General features: G+C 51.3%; 1 protein-coding gene across 6 annotated transcripts in view; it reads left to right on the top strand.

Annotated features, from left to right (window-relative positions):
* EXD3 (exonuclease 3'-5' domain containing 3) overlaps positions 1-23,054 on the top strand; it is a 213,287-nt gene that overhangs the window by 84,026 nt on the left and 106,207 nt on the right. For all 6 annotated transcript variants that reach the window (XM_039561847.1, XM_039561844.1, XM_039561848.1 and 3 more), the window contains 7 exons: positions 11,415-11,581; positions 13,078-13,219; positions 13,557-13,770; positions 14,747-14,856; positions 15,974-16,169; positions 17,275-17,441; positions 19,736-19,906. In XM_039561847.1, coding sequence (XP_039417781.1) covers positions 11,415-11,581; positions 13,078-13,219; positions 13,557-13,770; positions 14,747-14,856; positions 15,974-16,169; positions 17,275-17,441; positions 19,736-19,906 — 1,167 coding nt within the window. The remainder of the gene's footprint in view (positions 1-11,414; positions 11,582-13,077; positions 13,220-13,556; positions 13,771-14,746; positions 14,857-15,973; positions 16,170-17,274; positions 17,442-19,735; positions 19,907-23,054) is intronic.

Genomic DNA, 23,054 nt, shown 5'->3' on the forward strand with positions numbered 1-23,054 from the left:
ATTCCGTTTATCTTTCCACAGCTTTAAGCAGCTCCCTAACAGCTGCCGTTGCAAAAAAGAGGTTTGATTTTTCTTGTCCTTTTCCCCTTTGCAGAACAGCTGGTATTTATACCTGGACTAGTCACAGGTTTGAGGTCTGCTGTCTCTCTTGGGAAGTCAGGACTGGGGGAATTGCTTTGTTTCAGGTCAGAACTGGTAGCCTTTCTTCCCCCAGTGTCAACTTGTTGCTCCCATTTCTCCTTCCATTCCTGTCCCTGCATTTTGTCCCCTGTTCAGGGACTGACAGGAGCTCAGTGGGGGTGACAGTGCTTTGACACTCCTCCTGCTTTTTCCCTGTGCCATTTTCTTTGGATTCACTATTCTTGTTGGAGGTCTCTGGGGAGAACACACAGCCACAACATGGTTTAAAGGGAATATTAAACCATGGACAAACTAGAGTTTGTAGTAGGCGGAAAAGTGGGAGGCAAAGTATCAATCTTCTTCCATTTTTCAGTTCAGTTTGTCAGTGGGGTCATATATTGATTGGAAGCTGAAATAACACCAGAGTTCCTGGAAAGCAAAAGGATGACTGATGGGGCTGGTGCAGAGAACAGGCACATCTGTGCCTGTCTCAGGAGCAGCATCCTGTAATTCCAGGAGTTGGACTCGATGATCCTGTGGTTCCCTTCCAGCTCAGGATATTCCGATTCCGTGACCCTGTGGTTCAGTTCTGCAGCTGCGTTCTGCTCTCGGGCTGGAGAGCAGGCGAATGTGCACCTGTGCTAATGAAGTTTGCACTGCTGGGCTAAAAGGAAGGGGAACTTTGCATGGAACAAAGCCCCAGCTGCTGTGGGAGAAGCACACGGGAAAAGCCAAACATGCAGCGTGTTCCGTGCCTCCCCAGCTAAAGGAGAGTCTATCAAAGGATGACATGTACAGTTAAATGTAAATACTTCCAGCTCCTTCCTGCATGGCTGAGGCTGTGTTAATTCTCTGTAAGACCTGGAGGGCTGGTGTAATTGTGGTAGTTTTATTTATAACAAATCCAGCCATGGCTAGATAAATAAATTGTGGTTAAGCACAAAGATGCTGATGAATTCTGGTGTAATATTACAGTAGGTACAAAGGAGCCAAGACAAGCTGCCATCATTTGCTGTCCAATCTACCAAATTGTCAAAAATGTCCAAAATAATTTTAAAAGTCAGCCAAAAATTTCTCTGGAGTGATGTAAGATGTGTTTGCTCAATAACTTTGGAAAATCAGCTCCCATTTACTGAAGTGTGGATTTACAGGGCCAAGCTGGGGATTGACAGGAGCTGGGTGTCTGATTCTGCTTCAGGGAGGGATTGGCAAGGGATCCTTGGAAAGCTCAGGACCTCGGTCTTAAAACTGATGGCCAAATAGCCTTACTGTGCAAACGAATGAAGTACTGGAGAGTGAAGAGAGGAAACTGCAGAGAACACACTGGGGGGAAAAAATCTCCTTTAAATTGTTTTGGTGTGTTAGAGATGCATTCTGACCTTAGCCCCCTGCCACCAGCCAGGGCCAGCATGCTGCTAAGCACTGTAATTACATTTCTGTCACTAGCAGGCATTCACTCGGCAGCACAGCTTCATCAGGAGGAGATTTGGTATGGTATAAAGAAGATCTAATTGGCTTATGGCTGTGGGTTGAGAGGTCAGGGTTAGATTAAGGAGTTAAGAGCATCAGTGAGCTGTTCAGCTCCACTGGGGTGTGCTGGGGGAGGTTTAGTTCTGCCAAGTGGGAAAAGCATCCTAGGAGTAGGAAATTATACAGGAATGATGATCATGCAAAACCTTATGGGAATGTGTGGAACATACCAGGTCCTGAAATCACCATCAGGAGTAGTGTCCAGGATACCTGTTACTGACTGCAAACTGCAGCAGCTACAGGGTTAAAGTCACAGAATCCCAGACTGGTTTGAGTTGGAAGGGACTTTAAAGAACATCTTATTCCACCCCTGCCATGGCAGGGACACCTCCCACTGTCCCAGGCTGCTCCAAGCCCCAATGTCCAGCCTGGCCTTGGGCACTGCCAGGGATCCAGGGGCAGCCCCAGCTGCTCTGGGCACCCTGTGCCAGGGCCTGCCCACCCTCAAAGGGAAGAATTTCTCCCCAATATCTAGTGAAAATCTCCCTTCTGCCAGTTTAAAACTGCTCCCCCTCACCCTGTCACCGTCTGCCTCTCTATAAAGTCACTCTCTGTCTTTTCTATAAGCTCCCTTCAGGTACCAAAGGGCCACAACAAGGTCTCCCCAGAGCCTTCTCTTCTCCCAGCTGAACAACCCCAGCTCCTGTTTGTATCCCACAGAGTGAAAATGAGGACAGGCTCACTTCTAACAGGCAAATCCTCACGTTCCTGTTGCTCCAGGACCAAGGGAACCCTGTCAAGAGCCCTGACGTTGGCCTGTGCAGCCAAATAGGGAAAGGCAGGGGGAAAGATGGGACATGGAGCTTGGTGCTTCCCAGGGTAGCACAGAAAGAGAGGATGGGTTCACTGATAAAAACCAAAACAAACCAAACAACAGGGCTCTGCACATCCTGTGTTTGCAGGTGGGAGCAGTTCTCACCTGCAGCTCCGTGGCAGGAGCCCCAGGATGCCCTCGCCCCATGGGAGTTGCTGTGAGCTGGGGCTGTGCAGGCGTGGGGGCTCTGTTTGCCCAGTGTCACTGAAGTTTTCAGCCTTCACACACACACACACAGATCCTCTCTGCCCTTCTTACCCAGCCAGCAGTAAAACGATCCAGTCATTCCATAATCATCCCAGATTATTTAAACCCTCTGTAATCGATCGGTCCCTGAGTGCTCACTGATAGATATTGGCTTCTAAAGCCTGTGCAAATCAGCTGCCTTGCACACAGATAATCAGGCTGCTGGCAATTGATAGTTTGGCTGTATTATACTTTTAGGCAAGATTAGTTCCCCAGTTCCCTGCCAAGAAGAGAACCACATAAACAGAGGATTGTTTAGAAACAAAAAAAGTTCCTCTTGACAGAGAAGTCATGTAAATGGGAAGAAACAGGAAACTAATCTTCCCTTGTTCGCTCTGAAAGAATGCATATCTCAGAGGAATGTTGTAATTATGGATTTAGGAAATCAGTCCAATTTGCCAGGGTGTGAATTTCAGAGTTCATTCAGTCAACCCTCTCAAGCATTTCTCCTTCAGAACAAAAACCACCAGGAGCTGAAGTGTACCAAAAGAGATTAAAGGAGAGAAAAATCTACTGCCAAGCTTTGCTTTTGGGAGAGATCCTGCACGGATACTGATTATTGCTTTGGCTCTGAGCCAGGGAGCTTTGGGCACAACAAAACAGAAATCAGTGGTAACCCATGTTTGTCCTGTGGGCATCTCTTCCATACACTAATGATGGGAAGAGTTTGTGCTCCTGAGCAAGTATTTCCATTGTCAGGATTTCTGCTTATTTACTTTGAAGACTTTCCTAAACAGAAAAGAGGAGACTTTTTTCCTAAATTGAGTCTATGGGTTCTCATTATGTATGTGACTGGGTATGGGAACACTTACTGGAGTTACTGGTGGGTTAATTGCACGCTGGTTAATGCCAGGGCTCCAAACCCTGGGGGAAGGCGTCGGGGTGGCTTCGGCTCTCGCACATCCCGACAAACGGGTGAGGTGTCACCCTGTGAGTTCAGGTCCCAGCAGGAGCACAGAGGCAGTGGTTTCACTCCTCCACACACCTACAGCTGTGGCAGCCCTGTGGCGACCTGCAGCTGCGGGGCTCCGTCCCTGTCCGCACAGTGAGGCCGGCCCTGGCAGCACATGGAACTCCTCACTCTGTGAAATTCCTGCAGACAGATCCTGCAGCACCAGCCCATGTCACACGCTTCTGCTGAGCTGGATTTTGGAATGCTGAGATTGGACAGTCACCCTTCAGGCAGTCCCAGAGCTCAGCAGAGAGCTGTGTTTTCCTTGTGCAGGCTTCCGTGCTCCAGGATACAAACCAGAGTAGAGTTCTGGGATGGTGACTTCTGTAGAACATTCATGGAAGCGCCAGGATTGTAAAACCTTCTGAGGCTGGAAAGACCAGAGAAACGATGTTTGGTCACAGGAGGCCCAGGCTCAGTGAGGCTCAGCAGCAGTGCAGGTCACCCAGTACACGATGGGAGCCTTCACTTCCTTAAACTGGAGAGCAGGATTTGCCACTGGCCCCTGACACTTTGTTCGTGTGTGTGTGACACGATGACAAAAGGCAGGGAGATAAATGCTACTTCAAAATACACTGGGAAGATAAGGGTTGCCAGTTTGTCTTCAATGCACTGTGTCACTGGGCTCAGACAAAGCATCTACTGTGATAAGTAACACACTGCTCTGAAAGAGTTTGGCCAATTTCCCCATCCTCATTCATCTTCAGTCTTGCCAAGTGCTGGAGTGCTCCCAGAAAATATCTCCAGCCTGCCATCGTGGGACTGAGGTGTGAGAAATCTGGAAGCATATCAAAAATCTGGGGCTTATGTATTCAGACCAAGTCCTTGGTCCTTTGCTGATCCCTGGGATGAATAATATTCAACAGCTCTGGGGCCAGGGTTAGGCTGGAATTCAGAAGGTGCCTCTGCAGTGGTTGTGAGAAGGGGATTTTGGGAGGAAGCACAGAGCCTCGGGATAGACTTCACACAGAAGAGAAGGGAAAACAAATTCTATCTGAAAAAGTAAGTAGGGTAAAGTTACCTTAGTCTATTTGCTATGGAATTGTATTTTGGGGGGTTTATGCAAGTCATACAGTTACTTTTCAAACAAAGGTTATTTTAATGGGGTTAGTCTGACACTACAGCTCACTGCAGAGCTACACCTGTGCCATTCCCTGTTGCAGGTGGATTGTGATTTTGTGTATCAGCATACCTGGAGCTGTGGGATGCAGTTGAGGAAAACAATTTAATTGTGGGTTCAGATAAGAGGTTCTGATCTGGGAAAGTCCCCACAGTGTCAGGCTATGCTGACACTGCTGAACAAGACCAGGAATTGATCAGTGGCCCCAAAGACAAGTGGCACTGCTGACTGCTCCCAGCACGGCCCCAGGCTGCCTTCCCCCGAGGATCTGTCTGAAGTCTGCGGTGACAGGAGCAAGGGGACAAGATCCCTTCCCTGAAACCTTCTGTGCAGCAGTGGTGGCGAACTGGGCGAACAGCTCATTTTTTAGGACAGCATTTTCAGTCAGTGGGGAGTGGAATCCAGTGTCAGGATGAGCTCTGCTATCTCACAGAGGTACCATGGTGCCCTCTTTATCAAGAAGCCTGACCTGAAGTGTCTGGGGGATTCTGTGCTGGATGGTTCCTTGGGCACTTGGGAGCAATGTCCCTGTAGAGTATTGCACCTTCAGTTGTGAAGGGATTGTTGGGGTGTCTGTGCAGGGCCAGGGGTTGGACTCTCTGCTCCTTGTGCGTCCCTCCCAGCTCAGGACAGTCCATTTGTGCATTGTCCAGACAAGAAGCATTGATACCCACTGCTGAAGCTACTGAAGTGACTGGAAATGGTCATGCCAGATTCCCTTCAGTGAGACATCCTGTGTGGAGCCTTTCATCTCTGTGGAGGGAAGTGTCTGTGCCCTGTGCCGTGGAGCTGCTGCCAGCAGCAGGTTCGTTCTGTAGCTCTGTGAGCTGCATGAGGGCCCATGAAGGATGTCCAACAATGTGCTCAAGGAAATGTCTCAACCTCTTGCTCAGTGTTTTTTGAAAATACTCTCTCCAGATCTGCCTTTGAAAGCTGCCTTGGTTCTTTCCCTCCACTCTGTACCTGCTCACATCTGTGGCAGCAGGAGCAGATTTTGGAGACACGATGACTTCATCTGTTGAAAATTAATTACTTCCCTCAGGGGCTGCCTTAAAAAAATTTGGAAGGAATCCCAATGCAGGAAATGTATTTGGATCTCTGTGTAGTATTGCTGAGCATGATCAGGACCATCCTGTATTCTGGGTAAATGAGATCCTGGGTGTTCTTCGCCCGGGAGGTGCTTGGGACTTGAAAGCAGCAGTTGCTGCAAGAAGCCGCCCGTCTGTGTGGAGATGAGCCTGAGGAATGCAGGGCACTGCTGATCACACAATCAGAGCCTCATTTCAGTTTGAAATTAGCTCTTCTCTGCGAGCTCATCTCTGCCCTCCTGCTCAGAGCAGGGCTAGCTTCATGGGACAAGGTGTTGCCGTGCCCTGCCTGGTTCCAGTGCCCCTCTGGGCCTGTTGCAGTGTTTAGCCACTCTCACTATCCCATATTTTTAGTTTTTGGCCTGGCTGGAATTCGTGGGAGGATCTGACTCCATCTTCTCTACGGCTCCCCTGATAAAATTGAAGAGGGGATTCTATTCCCCTACACCCAGCCAGGCCTTCCCTGTGCTGAACCAGCCCTGCTCCCTCAGCCTCTCCACGTGCTCCAACCCAGTGACCATGTCCTGGAATCCCAGCATGGTTTGGGTTGGAAGGGACCCCTAAAGCCCCTGTGGGGGTGAGCTTTAGCAGACAGGCTGTATGGTGTGAGTCTGCTGGCCGCCACTTGGCCGTGGTGGTGTGAGACACACAGGAACGTGGAGCAGATGCATCCTGTCACACAATATTGTTCAGCTGCTCACCACAAACCAGCAGCTTCCTCCAGGTCGCCCAGAACAATTAGCTCCCTGTGAGGAGCCCCAGTACAGCAAGCTGACTTTAAGAGTTGCCTTTGCCTTGAGCCCTCCCAGTAATATCCTAAGTTAGACTCCTCTGAATTGCCTTTTGGAGGAGCACGGGGGAGGCTGGGAAGCTGAGCGTCCTGATTCCCAAAGCAGGGGCGAGGTGGTGTGAACATGCCCCAGGGAGCCGCAGTGCCAAAGCTTCGCTGAAGGAGGATCAAGCCCACTTCCCCGGCATTGATGTGGTAATGGGCTCCCGAGCTCGGGAGCGTGGCTCTGGCAGTGACGCGCTGATCACTATCTGAAAGGCGGCCTGCTGGGCTCTCAATGCAGCCCACTTCGTGCTTCTCCAGTTCATGAACCAGCGCATCTCAGTGGCCAGTGCCTGGGAGCGAGAGAGCAGCTCGAGTGATGAGAAAGCAGGCTGTTCTCAGGCTGTTCTCAGGGTGTTCTCAGGCTGTTCTCAGGGTGCTCAGGATGTTCTCAGGGTGTTCTCAGGCTGTTCTCAGGCTGTTCTCAGGGTGCTCAGGATGTTCTCAGGCTGTTCTCAGGCTGTTCTCAGGCTGTTCTCAGGGTGCTCAGGCTGTTCTCAGGCTGTTCTCAGGCTGTTCTCAGGGTGTTCTCAGGGTGCTCAGGGTGTTCTCAGGCTGTTCTCAGGCTGTTCTCAGGGTGTTCTCAGGCTCTGGCTGTGGGCGGTGGCCGTGGCTGAGTGACTGCTGCTTTCACAAGGGAACCTTGCTCAGAAGGGAGTGGGGGGAAAGTTGGCATCTTTCACCCAAAGGAGAGGATTTCCCCCCTCTACCCTGCACCTGTGAGACCCCACCTGGAGCACTGTGTCCAGCTGTGGGGTCCTCAGCACCACAAAGGCACTGACCTGTTGGAGAGTCCAGAGATGGTCTGGAGCCCCTCTGCTCTGGAGCCAGGCTGGGAGAGCTGGGGATGTTCAGCCCGAAGAAGAGAAGGCTCCATCCAGGGATATCTTATTGTGGCCTAGTGAGACTCAAAGGGATTTATAGGAAACAGGGAGAGGCACTTTACATTGGCAGACATTGACAGGACAAGGGGGAATGGGCCTTAAGCTGAAGGAGGGCAGGGTTAGATGGGATATTGGGAAAGAATTGTTCCCTGGGAGGGTGGGCAGGCCCTGGCACAGGGTGCCCAGAGCAGCTGGGGCTGCCCCTGGATCCCTGGCAGTGTCCAAGGCCAGGCTGGACATTGGGGCTTGGAGCAGCCTGGGACAGTGGGAGGTGTCCCTGCCCATGGCAGGGGGGTTGGAACTGGATGGGCTTTAAGGTCCCCCCAACCCAAACCATTCTATGATTCCAGGAGTTCCCTTCAATGACATCTGATGGTCACCCTGCAGCATCTCCCCATGCAGCACAAATGATGGAAACTTTGAAGCAGAAACCTCAAGCACAAATACAATGAAGTAGCAGTGACAGTACCACAGTGGGATGTTCATGGGATGTTCAGGGAATGTTTAAGCTCAGGTGTCTGTGCCTGCCACACCACAGGGAATTCAGCAGTGCTGTCAGTGCCCCCCACTGCTGACAGGCATTTGTCCTTTTCAATTCTGGGTTTCTTTTTCCCCTTTTAAAATTGCTGACTTTAAAATATTCTCCGTGACATTTTCTCTACACTAGCAGGAGGGGTTTTTGTTGATTCTGGAAGCACTTGAAAACAGGGGAAATTGGCCAAGACATTCAAAAGTTAAATTAAAATCTGACTCTGCAAATAGCCAGTGTCAGTGGTGTGAATAACATCCCTCTTTGGGAAAAGATGTTGAGGCAAAGGGCAGAATTGGATGGGACTGAAATGCAGCTTGACACATACAGATAAAACTGATCTGGGGTTGGATAGGGTGACTTCCAAAGGAGATATTGGATATTTGGTTTCAAAATTATTGGTACCAATGGGGAAATTGTTGGTGGGTTACGGTCAGGACATTGCTGAGCTTGCCCTGCGTGGTTGGTGTGAGCTCTGTGAAGCCTTGGCGGTGAGAACAGGATTTACGGGTAGGGAATCTGCAGCCGTCGCTGTGGAAAGCTTTAATCATGGGTTATTGTTGGTGTCAGGGGTTTCTGTGTGCTCCTATGGATTAAAGAATGTATGATATGTCTAGAATTCCAAGAGGGATGTAAACAAGCCTCATGGTCTATAGGATCCTTTCCTGCTCGGAGGTGCCGCTGATGCTGATCAGAACAACCGTGCCAGGTTCCTCCTGAGAAGTGTTCATTTACTGACAGCAAAGCACATGAAATGTCATCCCTGGTGAAACATTGCTCTCTGCATCTGTGCCCACATCTTCTGGGGCCAAAGTTTCCACATTCTTGCCTCTTGCAGAGCTGTTGCGGTGGAAGCCTTTCCCCTTTAGAGCAATGTTGGGTTTTTTCTTTTTTTCAGTAAAAAGACAAACAAAGCTATTTTCTGTTTCAGAATGCAGGATGGGATATCTCTGGAGAGATTAACCTTCTTTACAGAGTTGTTTTTTGTGGTTGAAAGAAGAAATCTGTTATCATTAGAATAATATTAAAAAAATCTGCACCTCATTATTTCCAGAAATAAAGCTGCCACAATGAGATTTATTAAGAATTGATTCGGGGTGAACTGAAGAGAGCTCCAACCCCAAAGAGTTTGTGTTCTAGAAAAAAGGCAGGAAGACAATAGGATGGACACAGGGGGAGCAAGAAGAGGGAATTGCTCTGCAATGTTGTAAGAAAATATGTTCTTTTTGGGAAGGACTCTGAGAAGTGGCTTGGCAGATGTGCAGGAGAGTTTAACTCAGCCCCACTTCACGTGTTCAGTGCTTGGCTGAGCTCAGTCACAGAAGGCAGAGAGGGGAGAGAGGCACAAAGGTCACGACTGGCATGGCCAGGGCAGATGTAGAGGGCAAGAAGCAAGAACAGGAGGCCGTGTTCTGTCCTTTTCCTGCCCTGCCCCTTGCCTCGCTTCCCTCCTGTACCTGAGCCCTGGGGAGCTGCTGGACCCCTGCCCTGCTGACCTGGCTCCTGCTGCACCCCCAGCCCCTTGGGAACAGCAGTAAAACTGTTCCTCCACACATCCATGAGAAGAGCTGTGGTTTGGCATTTGGCAGAGTCCCAGGGGTGCAGACAGAGAGCTGAGGCAGCAGTTTTTGTGAGCAGGCTGCTGCTACCTGGGGTGCCAGATCCCTCTGAGCTGTTCTGAGCCTCTGCCCCCTCCTGCACCTCTGGGCAGGGGTCATTCTGTTTTTTCTCCTTGGCTTTCTGTTTGGCTTCCTTTTTACCTTGAGGCCATCAACAGATTCGTTTCCTGATCTCTGGGCCTGCTTTGAAGACAAATTCTCACCTTTTAGTTACTGAAGGAATGTGAGGAATGAGGCCCCATGGCCACAGCCTCCCACCCAGCTGGGAGCTGTTCCTACATGCTGGGGAGAGGGAGCAAAGTGCTGCCATCCCTGGAGCAGGCTCAGGCCCCTGAGCAGTGCTGGTGGGCAGCACAGAGCTCTGGGCAGGGTGGGGATGGACTTCAGTGCAGACCTGAGCATTTCACTCCTCTGAAATTCTCGTTTGTGGTGCCAGTCCTAGAGCTGCAGGTCCTGGGCCACCGTGTAGGGTTTCAGCTTGTGTTAGCAGTTTTCTTGACAATATTAACTTCAAGGGCAGATCCAGGGGTCGGTCAGAGAGGAGGAGTTGCTACGTGGCTGTGGGGGCTCCAGGGTGTTTGCAGCACATGGGAGCTGGCTGGGGAGGAGGAGGGGAACTCCCACCCCATGGAGTTGGTGTGACCCTTGGTGTCACTGTGCTTGTATTTCCTCTCGCACCTGCACCTCTCAGAGGTGGATGAGGCAGAAGAGCTCTGGTGCATCCAGCTGTCACTGTGGGGACTGTCACTGCCCCTTGCAAGTGCCAGGGTGGGCACTGTGCCATGCTCCAGCCACAGCTGGGGTTTGGGTTTAAACCACAGGCAGTGTGAGTTTGTGCCGGTGCCCCCAGGCTCTGCAGTGGGCCAAGGCACGAGTTCCCTTCCTCCAGGGAACAGCTGGGAGCAGGGAATGTCCTAAAGTGCCCTCCCTGTTTGCAGGTGCCAACACGGGGAGTGACACAATGACACCTGAGAGTGTGTTTGTCCCAAAGCAGTGATCCAGCTCTCACCTCCACAGGCGCCTTGAACAGACACAAAGGGAAGAACTCCTTCAGGCAGTCCTGGTTCACCCCAGCTGGCTGTGGGACTGGCACAGCACATTTCATACAGCTGAATTCCAGTGCAGGGTGGCACCCACAGCCCGGGCTCCACCCGCAGCTGTGCCTGGTGCTGGGGGGGTCCTGGAGCCCCCATCTCACAGCACTGGGGGCAGGGGCTGGAGGGGGGTGTCAGCCTTTTCCTGCCTCTGAGCACCACTCAGGAGAGCTTTGCTGAGGTGCCCTTCCTGTCACCTATGGATGTCTGGCGATCCCAACAATCCGTGCAAATGAGTCCAAGGATGGAGGAGACCCCATGCCACTGTCTGCCCTGGAGAGACAGGGAATGTCTGTCCTAAGAAAGCCATCCCAAGAAGATGCTCCAGGGTCTGGAGCGCTCTGCTCTGGAGACAGGCGGGGAGAGCTGGGCGTGCTCAGCCCAGAGAAGGCTCCAAGGAGACCTGTCAGCACTTAAAGGGGGCCAATAAAAAAGATGAGGACAGAGTTTTTAGCAGGACCTGTTGCAACAGAGCAAGAGCTGATGGTTTTGAACTAAAATAGGGGCGATTCAGACTAGATACAAGGAATAAGGTTTTTACAATGAGGGTGCACTGACAGTCTGCCTTCCCCCCCTGCCCCTGCAGAGCACAGTCGGGGAGAACCGCTGGCTGCAAGGGCACCTGGTGCAGTCGCTGCTCCGGCACTGCGGCGCGCGCGGGGCAGCACGGTGGGCACGGCGCTGCCGGGTGCCCCCCGAGATGCTGCCTCGGGCCGTGGCTGAGGAGCTCCAAAAGCTGCACATCCAGGACAGGTAAATCCCCTCTTTGGTGCCTTTCCATGCAGATTGCTTGTCATACAAAGATGGTATACTTGCTTAAACTGTCTGCCATGATGCGTCCTTGGGGACAGATGTTTGCAAAGGCCTCCTCCATGTGCTTGGATCCTGCTGTGGCCCTGCACACGCTGCATTTGTTTGTCATAAGCCTGGAAGTGTCTGTGAAAGGGGCATTTCAAACTCATCCTGAATACACAGAAGCTCTGTGAGATTGCTTCATGCTGCAGGGGGTTCTTACGCTTCCTCTGCCAGATCCACAGTGCAAATATTCATCCATTTTACTGATGCTTTCAAAGTTTACAGGTCTTTCAAAGTTTCCCTAGTTGTTATTTTTTTAATGCTGATGATTTTGGGAAGGTCTCACAGATGGCCTTGAACACTTCATGTTCAGGGATCCTGGTTTTGTGGATCTGCTCTTTCTCCTCCTGCAGATCTGCGCTTGTTCAAGCGCTGTGTCACCTCAGGAAATACAACACAGATGTAATCACCCTCAAAACACTTCTCCAGAGAGCCCTTGGCTTTTTTGGAGCACAGGAAACTCTTGCCTGTCTTGGACATGCTCCTGCCTCACTCCAAAGCACTGCTGGAGCTGCCCTCCTCTTCCTCCTCCCTCCTGAAGCCACAGCAGCCGCCAGTTAGGAGCCAGGAGGTTTTTCCATGAGGGATAAGCCCTCAAAACACAAAGGAGTGGTTACAGGAGCATGGCTGAGCCACAGACTGTGCATCCAGAGATAAAACCCATCACTGCATCTCTGTGCTGTGGGAATCCTGTGCTGTGGAGGGAAGGCAGGTGAGGGTGTGCTCTGCCCTGCGTGAGGAGCTGGGACAGATGAATACACCCCTTTGTCCTGCAGTTTACTCATGCAGTCATGATACCTGCTGTGGTAGCTGCTCTAAAGTCAGCAGAGCCGTGGAACCCCATAAAACAGTCTGGCTGCCCTGGCTGTTGAGTAACAAAGCCACAAGTTCCCAGAGGGAGTTCACACTGCACACAACAAGGTGGCACCAGCATATAAATGACATCATCTGTCTCTGGTCACACCACACGGGGCTCCTGAGCTTTGCAGGTGAGAATATTCCTGGAGACCTGAGGCTGCACACCTTCATTAAATATTTTATACAAATATTGACTTCCCCGTGCACACAAACCCACGGGAAGGAGTGTTTGTGCAGGGAGAGCTGCTCTGCTGCAAAATTGGGCACACAGCCTCCCAAACATAAGGTTGGTAAATAGTTTCCCAAATAATGAACTATTTCAAGTCTCTGTGGGAAAGAGACTATCCAGAAATGTGTGATCTGTCCAAGGGAGCTGGATCTTTTTGATTAGTTTCTTTTCTCTGGGAAGGACCTGGGTGTCATGGGGAAAGAGAGGGTCAGGGTGAAATAAGGGGAGTAAAACTTACCCCTCTTGCTCCAGTCCAGGATTTCCTCCCATTGCATGGCTTAAAATTGTTGCATCTGATTCTGTGCAGGGCAGAAGAGGTCACAAAAGCAGATATAATTTATGAGGACAGTAAGAAGAAGGACTATTACCAGCTTCCTATTGCGCGGGAAAAGATTCACTTTCTGCAGACATGGGAGGAGACGCTGCAGTGCTGGGAGAAGGTGCTGCAGGTGAGCGTTACAGGGGTTGGCCTGGCAGGGTCAGGGAGCTGGAGCTCCATGTCAGGCTGGTACACAGGGCTGGATGTGGCCACTGGCATGCCGTGTCTCCCTCCCCAAGCCAAGAACAGCTGCTCCTTTAGGCTGGTCGGGTTTGGGGAAGGTGTTAGGAATCGTGCCAGGGAAGGCTCCCGTGAGCGACACAGGTGCTGTGAGAGTTCCTGTGTCTGTGGCAGTTGGCACAAAGAGCTGCAGGTGTTGGGCAGGAAATGCTCATGTCCTGGACAGGCTCTCCAGGCTCCTCTGAGGCACAGCCAGGCTCTGGGTGCAAAACGTGTCTGTGTTGCAGCCTGGGCAGGTCGTTGGCGTGGACATGGAGTGGAAGCCGTCCTTTGGCATGGTGGGGAAGCCTCGTGTCGCCCTCCTGCAGCTTGCACTGAAGGATGAGGTGTTCCTGCTGGACCTGCCACGGCTCCTCAAGCAAGCTGAGGCAGAGGGGGAGAAGGAGAAGCTTCCCCGTTTCATCCAGATGCTCTATTCAGACGCAGCCATCACTAAACTGGGTAACACCCCTCTCTCCTCCCCACCTCGGGGCTGCACAGAGCCTATTTTGTCATCTTTGTCATTCCTAGATCCTCTTGGTGTTGTCATTCCCTAAATCCACTTGCCATGGAACCAGCTTTTGTAGCCCTAGGTGTTCAGGCACTGCCAGGCCGGGAAGCAGTGACCAGTGTAACTGGGAATGATAGAAATACAGGATCAGGAACCACAGAAAATCCTGAGCTGGAAGGGAACCACAGGGACCATCCAGTCTAACCCCTGGCCCTGCACAGACCCCCCAACAGCCCCACCCTGGGCACCCCTGGCAGCGCTGTCCAAATGCTCCTGGAGCTCTGGCAGCCTCGGGGCCGTGCCCATTCCCTGGGGAGCCTGGGCAGTGCCCAGCACCCTCTGGGGGAAGAACCTTTCCCTGCTCTCCAGCCTGACCCCCCCCAACACAGGTCCATGCCATTTTATCTCCCCATTTCAGGTCAGATCCAAGATTCCTGATTTAACTTGCCCTCTCAGACTTGGGGTTGTCCCAGCTCCATACTAAGCCCCAGCTGACACCCAACCTTCAGTGGCTCAGGTAATTCTGGTGGGCAGAGCTCTCTGGGTGTGCTGTCCCTGTCCCAGAGCTGCTGTGCTGGACATCAGAGATCTCTGAATGACCATGCGTGGTTTTTGGAGGCTTTTATCAGGAGCTGCTAAACCTGGATTTCAGGGGCAAATTCATAAATATCTTCCCCAGATTTTAAGTAAGTTGATCTTAAACTCAGCATTTTTCATCCACCTTTCTTCTCCCTTGATCTGCAGGAGTGTTTCTTGGGAACAGAAGAGACAGGAGCCAGTCTTGTTCTCTGTTTGAACAATCTTCCCACCAGTGTTTATAGATATTTTGTCAGCATTTTGACTCTGAACTAGAAGAAGCTGCAGTGCATTAACAGTGATTTGAGTTTTCCACCTGTGTGATTTGGGCTTCTTTTTTTTTGTCTCCAGGTTATGGGATGTCTGGAGACCTCAGCAGCCTGGCAGCCACGTGTTCTGCTCTGAAAGACACGGAGAAGCAAATGCAAGGTGTGGTGGATCTTCTTGCAGTGGACAAACAAGTAAGGATAAACACATGAGATGTGGGAAATGGTGTCTCCTGCATGTGCTGGGGGATAACTGTCCTGAATCCACAGCACTGCCTGTGTGCATCCTGGATTGGCAGGGAGACGGCTGCATGAGTAAACAGACCATTTCCTGCAGAGGGTTTGAGGTGTTGGGATTCTGTCAAGGAAGACAGAAGTATTTTGTTTTCATCAACTAAACCGTTAAAGCTTATGATACTGACAGCTTTTTCATAGCCTTCATAAAAGCTGTGAAAAGCTCTTGGAGACCCAGCTCCATTCAGCCAGGACAAGGTTCCTGAGCACAAGTTATACTTAGGAAGAGTAAGTTCTTGTAGAAATTCTGCTACTCCAAGACATGCATTATTGAAGCAGGTATGATGGAGTTAACGATTTGTACAGAGCTCTGGTGTTCCTAGGAGGGCTGCTGGTGGGTTCAGCACAGGAATGTCTGGTCAGCTGAAGCACAGCTGTCCCTGGGCTTGCACACAGGAGCTTTCAGCAGTCTGCAGAAATGTTAAGCACAACCATTTTAATGGGTGAAATGTACAGAGCGTGTTTGAGGCTGTGGGCTGGGGTGAAGGAGATCTTTGGGATTGATAGCTTAACCTGGGAAATGCTGCAGGGGCTGACATAGCTGCCAGCAGCCATTGCCTCGGTTAACCTGAGAAATGGCAGCTGCAGGAAGGGCTGCTGCCCAGGGTGTCACAGGAATGCCTTTTCCCACCAGGACTAGGAGGAGAAAGGTGCTGAACTGCCACTGCTGGTCCTTTACTGAGTGGATGCCCAGCAGCCTCCAGCGTGGTGAGCACCCTGCAGACCCCTAAGGAGCCTCATCCCAGCCCTGCTGCTCTGGTGCAGTGCTGGACAAGAATGCCCTTTTTGCCCTTCCTTGGCTAGGAAACAGATTTCTCTCCAGCAAGTGTTTGTTAAACAAATAACCCGACGCCGTGTTTATCTCCTGCCATCCCAGCCCTTGTCTGAGGTCTGGGGTTCAATGTGCCAGGCACGAGATGGATGTGATAGGGCTGTGCCTGGCCCCACCAGCTGCAACAGGAGGAGGTTTAGGAGCTGCTTTATAACCAGGTGGTTTCTATCTTTTTGTTTCCATCAGCTGCAGTGGAAGAAGGATGGCCGGAAGGTCGATGGACTGTCCCCAGAGCACAGCCACGAAGAGAGAGGGGTCAAGCAGCCAGAGAAGGGACTCAGCCTCCTGGTGCAACACGTGCTGGGAAAGCCTCTGGACAAAACAGAGCAGCTGTCCAACTGGGAGAAGCGGCCGCTGCGGGAGGAGCAGATCCTCTATGCAGGTCTGGGCCCTGGCTGGGGCTGCAGGTGCCCAGGGCAGGCTGTGTTTGGCTGCTCTGTCCCCAGGAAGGTCGTTAAGTAGCAGAGGAAGAAAATGGCTTGGCAGATTAGTTCCTGTTCAGAAGAGTCAGCACATGTTTTGTTTGTCCTTTTGCGGACACGACTTTAATGGTTGAAGTTTAAACTGTCCAGTGATTCATTATTTCCCTTAGGAAGGAATTCCTGTGCTTTGCAGATTTTGTCTGATGAAACATCACCTCAGTGATCCTCCTCTCAGTAACTGAAAGGAGGAAAGTCCACTTCCTTCTGCCTCATTTCACAGCCTTCCTGGGAAACAAATGCTGTGTTCATTTGTCACAGTGAAGTGCTTGTTAGAGCCGGGTTTGAAATGGGCAGATGTGGTGTCAGAAACTGCAGCACAGGCTCAGGGCTGTGGAGGGACCCATAGAGTTTATTGCTGATTACCCCAGAGTCAGAAGTCTGGGTCTAAATCTTTTCCTGGCGCATCAAAGGACAGCCTGCTGATGCAAACCAGCCCTTTGTTAAATTCAACTATCCTTGAAGCTGACACAGTTCCCACAAAAGTTAATCACTGGGACTTGTCAGACTGGCTGGGAGAGTTCTCCCGTTCCCGTTGCAGGGAGCAGCAGCACACGGCCCTGAGTGTGGGCAGGTGATTGCAAACAGCTCGGGCAGTGCCTGCTGAGATACTGCATCTCCTGGGGAAGCTCCCTTCCCATCAAAAGGTGTGATAAGGAGCTGTGGGCAGGCTCGGGACAATGGTGAGGAACAGGGGCTGGCTGGAGCTACCTGGTGGTGGTTGGAAGAGCCACCCTGCAGTTTGCACTGGGTTGTTGGGTTAGAGTGGAGATGGCAGAGCCTGTCACTTTAGGAGCTCCTGCCTTGACCCCCTGTGACCATGGGTTCATCTGGGGTGCTCAGTGAGTCAGTCACTGGAGCTGAGGGTATGACCTGAGGGAGCTGCAGCTTCACAGTTGTTCACAATGGCTTTTACAAAGGTGGGGGCTCTTCTTGCCTCAGGAAAGCCTCTGGTTTACTTTTGAATGAGGCTCATCTGAGCTGGGGCCCACATTCTCCTCCCTGCAGCCTCAGATGCCTACTGCTTGCTGGAGATCTATGAGAGGCTCTGCAAGGACCCCGAGAGCTTCGGTCTGGGTTCAGACCTGACGGAAAGTCTGGTGGAAAAACAGAGCAAAAAACCCAGGGCAAAGAAGCAGCTGAATAAACAAGAAGCACCATCACCTTCTGGACAGGTTTGTAAACATCTTCGAAGAGCTGTTTGTTGCTCAAGACCCCTGCGAGTCACACGCTGCAGCTCTGTCACACCATTCGCTGTGCACGGTTTCTCAGGGCTCTTGCAGCAAACATCCTCCTCACCCCTCCCTCCCAGGACGCTATGCTCTCTCCTTGGCCTGCCTGGGTTCAGCTTTCCCTGCACCTTGAGGTTCACTTGTCTTTGTACCATGTGGGTGCAGATGGGTGTGCTGAGCCCAGTGAGCCTTGCTGGTGGAAATGCTCCTTCCACGTTTCCTCAGTGCTGTGGGTTTAGATTCTGTGGCCAGGGTTTCAAAACTCTGACTTCCTGACTTTTGCTTTTTACTGAGCTTCCACACCTTGCTTTCACACTGGGAATACCTCCTTTATTGTGTCTGGAGTAGAAGTCTGCAAAGTTAAAAGCAAATGATCCATCAAAAATGCCTTTCTGCTGAAGGCTTGTCTCTGCCTCCCTGCCCACCACCGCATTCCATGAGAGGCCTCTCCCCGGAGTTTGTGTTGTGGCAGAGCCTTAAAACTCCACCAGAGCTGTGAAACTCTGCTTAAGTATCTTGGAATGTGACTGGTCCCTCTCAGTAATAAGGTTTTGCGTTTAAAATGGAACCATTCTGTGGTTTGTGCACCTTTGGAAACCTTGGCAGAAATCCCGTTTTGTTACTGCCTGAGAAGCCTCAGTGTGTGTAACTGTGCGTCCTGAGGGGCCCCAGGTGCATGCTGAGCTCCTGAAGTCAGTGGCCCTTGCGTGGCTGGGCTGAGATGCACTGGCTGTGTCCACCTCGTGTGTCAATGTGCAGCATCCCTTGGCCCTCAGCAGGCAGGAGAACAGGGCACTGCTCCCTGAGCACTGTGTTCGTGGGCACGTTGTGTGTTACAGCAGAGCTGGGTGGCTGCTGCAGAGGTGGGGAAAGCGAGCGCTTCAGGCTTCAATCACCTTGGAAACCCACGGGTCATCTTTGTGTTCTGTACAGTCAGATTCATCAGCCAAGAGGCACTTGGTAAAACCTGGACTGGGACACCCAAAAAAGCAGACTTCTCCTGGCTCTGCATCCTGCAGGACTCTTCCCCAAGCTCTCCTTCCCAGTGTTTCCTGGTCCACTCTCTGAAGTGGGGCTAATGACTCTATTCTCCTCTATAAGCTTTTTTTGCTCTCTGCTGGCATGAAACGTGAGAAAAAAAGCTCCATATGACAGTACTGGCCACTGGATAAACACTGGCTGGGAGCCAGCTGCAGCTCCTGCACATCTGTCTGAACAGCAGCAGCAGCCAGGGGTGGTGTCTCCAACTGCCTCAGCTTCAGGGGGCAGCTCCATCCGTGGTCACAGCACTCTGGTGTCACAGCTGCATCCCTCAGGATCCTGCAGGAGCTGGTGCCAGCCCAGTCTGCCCAGCGCTGCAGAGCTCTGGGTGCAGGGACCAGCTGCTGGGAGCTGCAGCATCGCACCAGTGGAGCTCCTGGACCTGAGCTGGTTCCCGTGGAGAGCCCAGGTGGAGCTGCCTGGTGTGCCACAGCATTCCCAGCTTGGGGCCAGCTCCTGCAGAGCTGGTCTGCAATGCTGGCTCCCTGCATAGCTGCTGGCCCTGTCCGTCAGTCATCCCAGCTGATCCAAGCTCCTGGAGTCAAAAGCTGGACATTGGAAGTTCCTTAATAACTTCCCTTCTCCATGAATTTAGCTATTGTACTTCTGGGAGCCTCCCAGCGCCAAAGTCCTCCGAGTGCAGGAACTCCCCCAGCAGCAGACATTGGAAATAAAACAAACAGAATTCAGGCACTGCCTATTTTTAACCTTCCAAAGATAACAGAGCTGATGTGGTTGCTTTGTCTACCTGTTTCTACCTCTGTCTGTCAGATCCCTTTCCTGAATCCTAGCTTTGGCACATGTTTATTAATTGCAGACTAATTCAGTAAGGAAACAGCAGCCTTGATGATGTTTCTGTGACTTCTTGAAGGTGAATGTCTGTGCAGAGCACTGGAGACCAGGCTGGCACTTCTCCAGCCAAAGGCTGCAGCTCCCTGGGTCAGGTGACCAGCTGGTGAGGGAGAGGATGGTGAATTCAGAATTAGCCCCATCATGCTCTGCCCCCTGCCCAGGTGGTGGTGGCAATGTGGACAGGATGAAAGGAGGATCTGGAGGTGCTGCAGAGCACAGGGAAATGGTGACACAGGGGGAAGAAGGCAGCTGGATGTGCTGTGGTGGGTGAACGCAGGGAGGAAAAACACAAATGTACTGGGAATCAGCCTTCTGCTCCTTATGGATCTCTTGCCTTTCTCTAGGAGTGCCAAGGACCCAGAATGGAGCCCTTATGTCCCCCTGCCCCGATCTCCCCCCAGGAGTTTAGCGTGGTGTGTGACAACATGCTGCAGGGCCTGGGGCGCTACCTGCGCTGCCTGGGCGTGGATGTCCGGCTGCTGGACAATGAGGATGACCACAGGAAAGCTGCTGAGGTGAGTGCACAGCTCCCATCTCCATGGGGACGTGATGCTGCTTGCTGGGGAGCTGCACTGGTGCTCAGGCTGCAGAAGGCACCCTGTGGGTGCCTCCTCCCATCCCTGTGCTGAGTCCCAGCTCTTTGGGTCACCCCGAGCTCTGGCAGCTGGAATCATCTGGTCCCTGCAGTGGTGTGTGGCCTTGGGTCTCCACTTCCAGGAGAGAGGAGGGGAGCAGTGGCTGCTGTGATCTCACCCTTACGTGTGGCTGATTGTGTCACTGGCAGCTGGGGCAGTTCAAGTCATGAGAAGAGCACAAGTGGAGTGTAAAGATCGCAGAATCACAGAATGGTTTGGCTGTGCATCCCTGGCAGCGCTGTCCAAACGCTCCTGGAGCTCTGGCAGCCTCGGGGCCGTGCCCATTCCCTGGGGAGTCTGGGCAGTGCCCAGCACCTGCTGAGGGAAGAGCCTTTCCCTGATCTCCAACCTGAGCCTGCCCTGACACAACTTCAGGGCATTCCCTCAGGTCCTCTCCCTGTCACAGAGAGCAGAGATCAATGTCCGCCCCTCCTTTTCCCCTCACAAGGAAGTTGTAACTGCAATGAGATCTCCCCTCAGTCTCCTTTTCTCCAGGCTGAACAGACCAAGTGTCCTCAACCATTTCTCATACAGCTTCCCCTCAAGGCCCTTCACCATCCTCATTGCCCTCCTTTGGACTCTCTCTAATGGCCCAGTGTCTGTATGTACATCCAGCGTTGCCCTATCCCAGGTGCAGAATCTGGCACTTTTCCTCATTGAGCTTCATCTGGTTGGTGATTGCCCAGCTCTCTGATTTGTCCAGCTCTCCCAGCAGGGCCTCCCTGTCTTCGAGGGAGCTGACAGAGATATCCAGCCCACACAGTGTGTGCTATCAAGTGTGCACGGATCACCCAGCCTGGTGTGCAGGATGTTTCCTCTTCAGATGTCTGCTTGGCCTGAATCCGGGGCAGGCTCTAACTTCTGCAGAAATAATTAATATCTCCTCCCTGCCAAACTTGCACAAGTCATTTAAACAAACTGGTTCTCAGTGCCTCCCCCCAGAGCCCCGTCTGCACTCCTCATCTCGATCCCTTATCGTGCCACAGACAGGATGTTTGACATTGCTTTCTCTATGGTGACCGGACAAACATCCTTTCACTATCAAAAGCCCTTGGAGTGTTACTGTATTGCAGAGCCTTTGATCTGGGCTTGGATAATCAAAGATAAAAATAGACTCCTCCCACCCTGTTTTGTATCTGGCTGGTCCTGATTGAATCAAAGTTGAATGTTGACCACCCTACGCCCAAAGACTTGGGAATGTTATTGCAAAGGCCAGCAGAGGGTTTGGATCCTGGTCACTGAGTACAAGACAGTTTGGGCGTTGTCCCAGCACAGTCTCAAACTGGTGCCACCAGGAACACCTAAGAGTATACAGCCTTAGTGTTTGTTCTTCACTAAAGTCTTGTCACTCAAATGATTTATCGGTTATATTACACATCTCCTTGTGCCAGGAACTCCTGCAGCACCCGGCATTTGCTCCTTACTGTTCTCATTCCTTCTCTTCCTTACAGTGGCTTCAAGCATTGGTGGCCACATGGGTCTGGTCCTTCACCCTCTGTTATTTGGGATCAAGCTTAAAAGCCTGAGAACTTCCCTGGCTGTGCTTGGGCAGTTATGGATTTTATTCATTTTTTTGTTTAGGCTAGCACATGTGGCAGGAATTGGTTTGGCAACCCCCATTCCCATGGATGTGAAACCCTTGTCCTGTGTTCTGCTTCATGTTGTGCTGTTGTTATTGACTAAATGTTTTATCTTGGACATGTCATGGTGAGTTTATCGTGCCAGATCTGCAGAGGTGTGAGAGCAGGGCCTCTGGCACCACGATCCACTGGATCCCCTCTGGCAGACATGATCTAGTGGTGGAGTTGGCAGTGATCCACCCTTTGCACTTATTCCCATAAGCAACATGTTATTCCCAATTAATACAAGATTCTTTACTTAAAATTGTGCCCTGTGCCTGTTGTGTTGCTACCCAGGTCTTTCATGCCCATCCCTGGAAACGTTCCAGGGCAGGCTGGATGGAGGCTCTGAGCAGCCTGACCCAGTTGAAGATGTCCCTGCTCACTGCAGGGGAGTTGGAACAAGATGACCTTTAAAAGATCCCTTCTAAACCAAACTTCTCTTTGCAGAGAATCCTAAACCTATCTTTTGAGTTTTCCAGATAATTGGAAGGAGATGGAAAGGAGGATGTTCCTCTTTTCTCTGCAATTTTGCAGCATGAGGCAGAGCAGTGGGATCCTTCCCATACCAACCCTACAGGATCACCCACCAGCCTGAGTGACTGCAGTAGATCCTGCAGTGTTGTACCTCAGGGGCAGAGCAAAAGTTTTTAAGAGAATGTTGGTAGTCTCTTAGATTTCTAATAAAAGACTCAGTGGAATCCTTCAGTTGAGTTCTGGGCTGGTTTACTTTATTTTTATAATGGACTTTGCTCTTGGTCTTCAAAATCATCCTCATCTCTAAGAATAATCTGATGCTAAGGCAAACCTGGTATCTTTTGAAGTGTGCTAATCACCAGAAGGCAGGTAAAACTGGCTTCCTGAGGCTCCCATGCCGTGGAAGATTTCCTGGCAAGGTTACACCTACCTTCCAAACCTGCAGGTGAACCAGCAAGCTGGAGAGGAGGGCCAGGCTGGATGGATCTCAGGAGCCAGATAGAGCATTGTGCACCCAGATCTAAATTGCCCTAGACTGATACGGAGCCAGGTGACACAAAGGGGATTTTAATCCTGCAGTGAGCAGATCTTCACCTAATGGGGGAATCTAATCTTGGATCTTGTCTCAGCTTTGACTGGCTTTTTCCATATTTTTGATGTAGATGACATTCTCCAGGTTTGCTGGTCTTTTTAGTCTGGTGGGGAGCTAAATTCACAGAGGGCAGATGAAGAACTGTGTTGCTTTTAAGATCAAGACTTGGCTTTTGATGTTTGGTCAGCAGGAGGAGAAGGTCTTTCATTGGAGACCTTGATACAAATGGGTCTGCACTGAGAAACAAAGCTGGATGGATGGTTTGGTGTGACACTTAAGGCCATGTTACAAAACTCTGTGATAACTCCATGCAATTTATACTTTTCAGGAATGCTGAAGA

The sequence above is a fragment of the Corvus cornix genome, chromosome 17 (assembly GCF_000738735.6).
Source record: "Corvus cornix cornix isolate S_Up_H32 chromosome 17, ASM73873v5, whole genome shotgun sequence".
Taxonomy (NCBI): domain Eukaryota; kingdom Metazoa; phylum Chordata; class Aves; order Passeriformes; family Corvidae; genus Corvus; species Corvus cornix.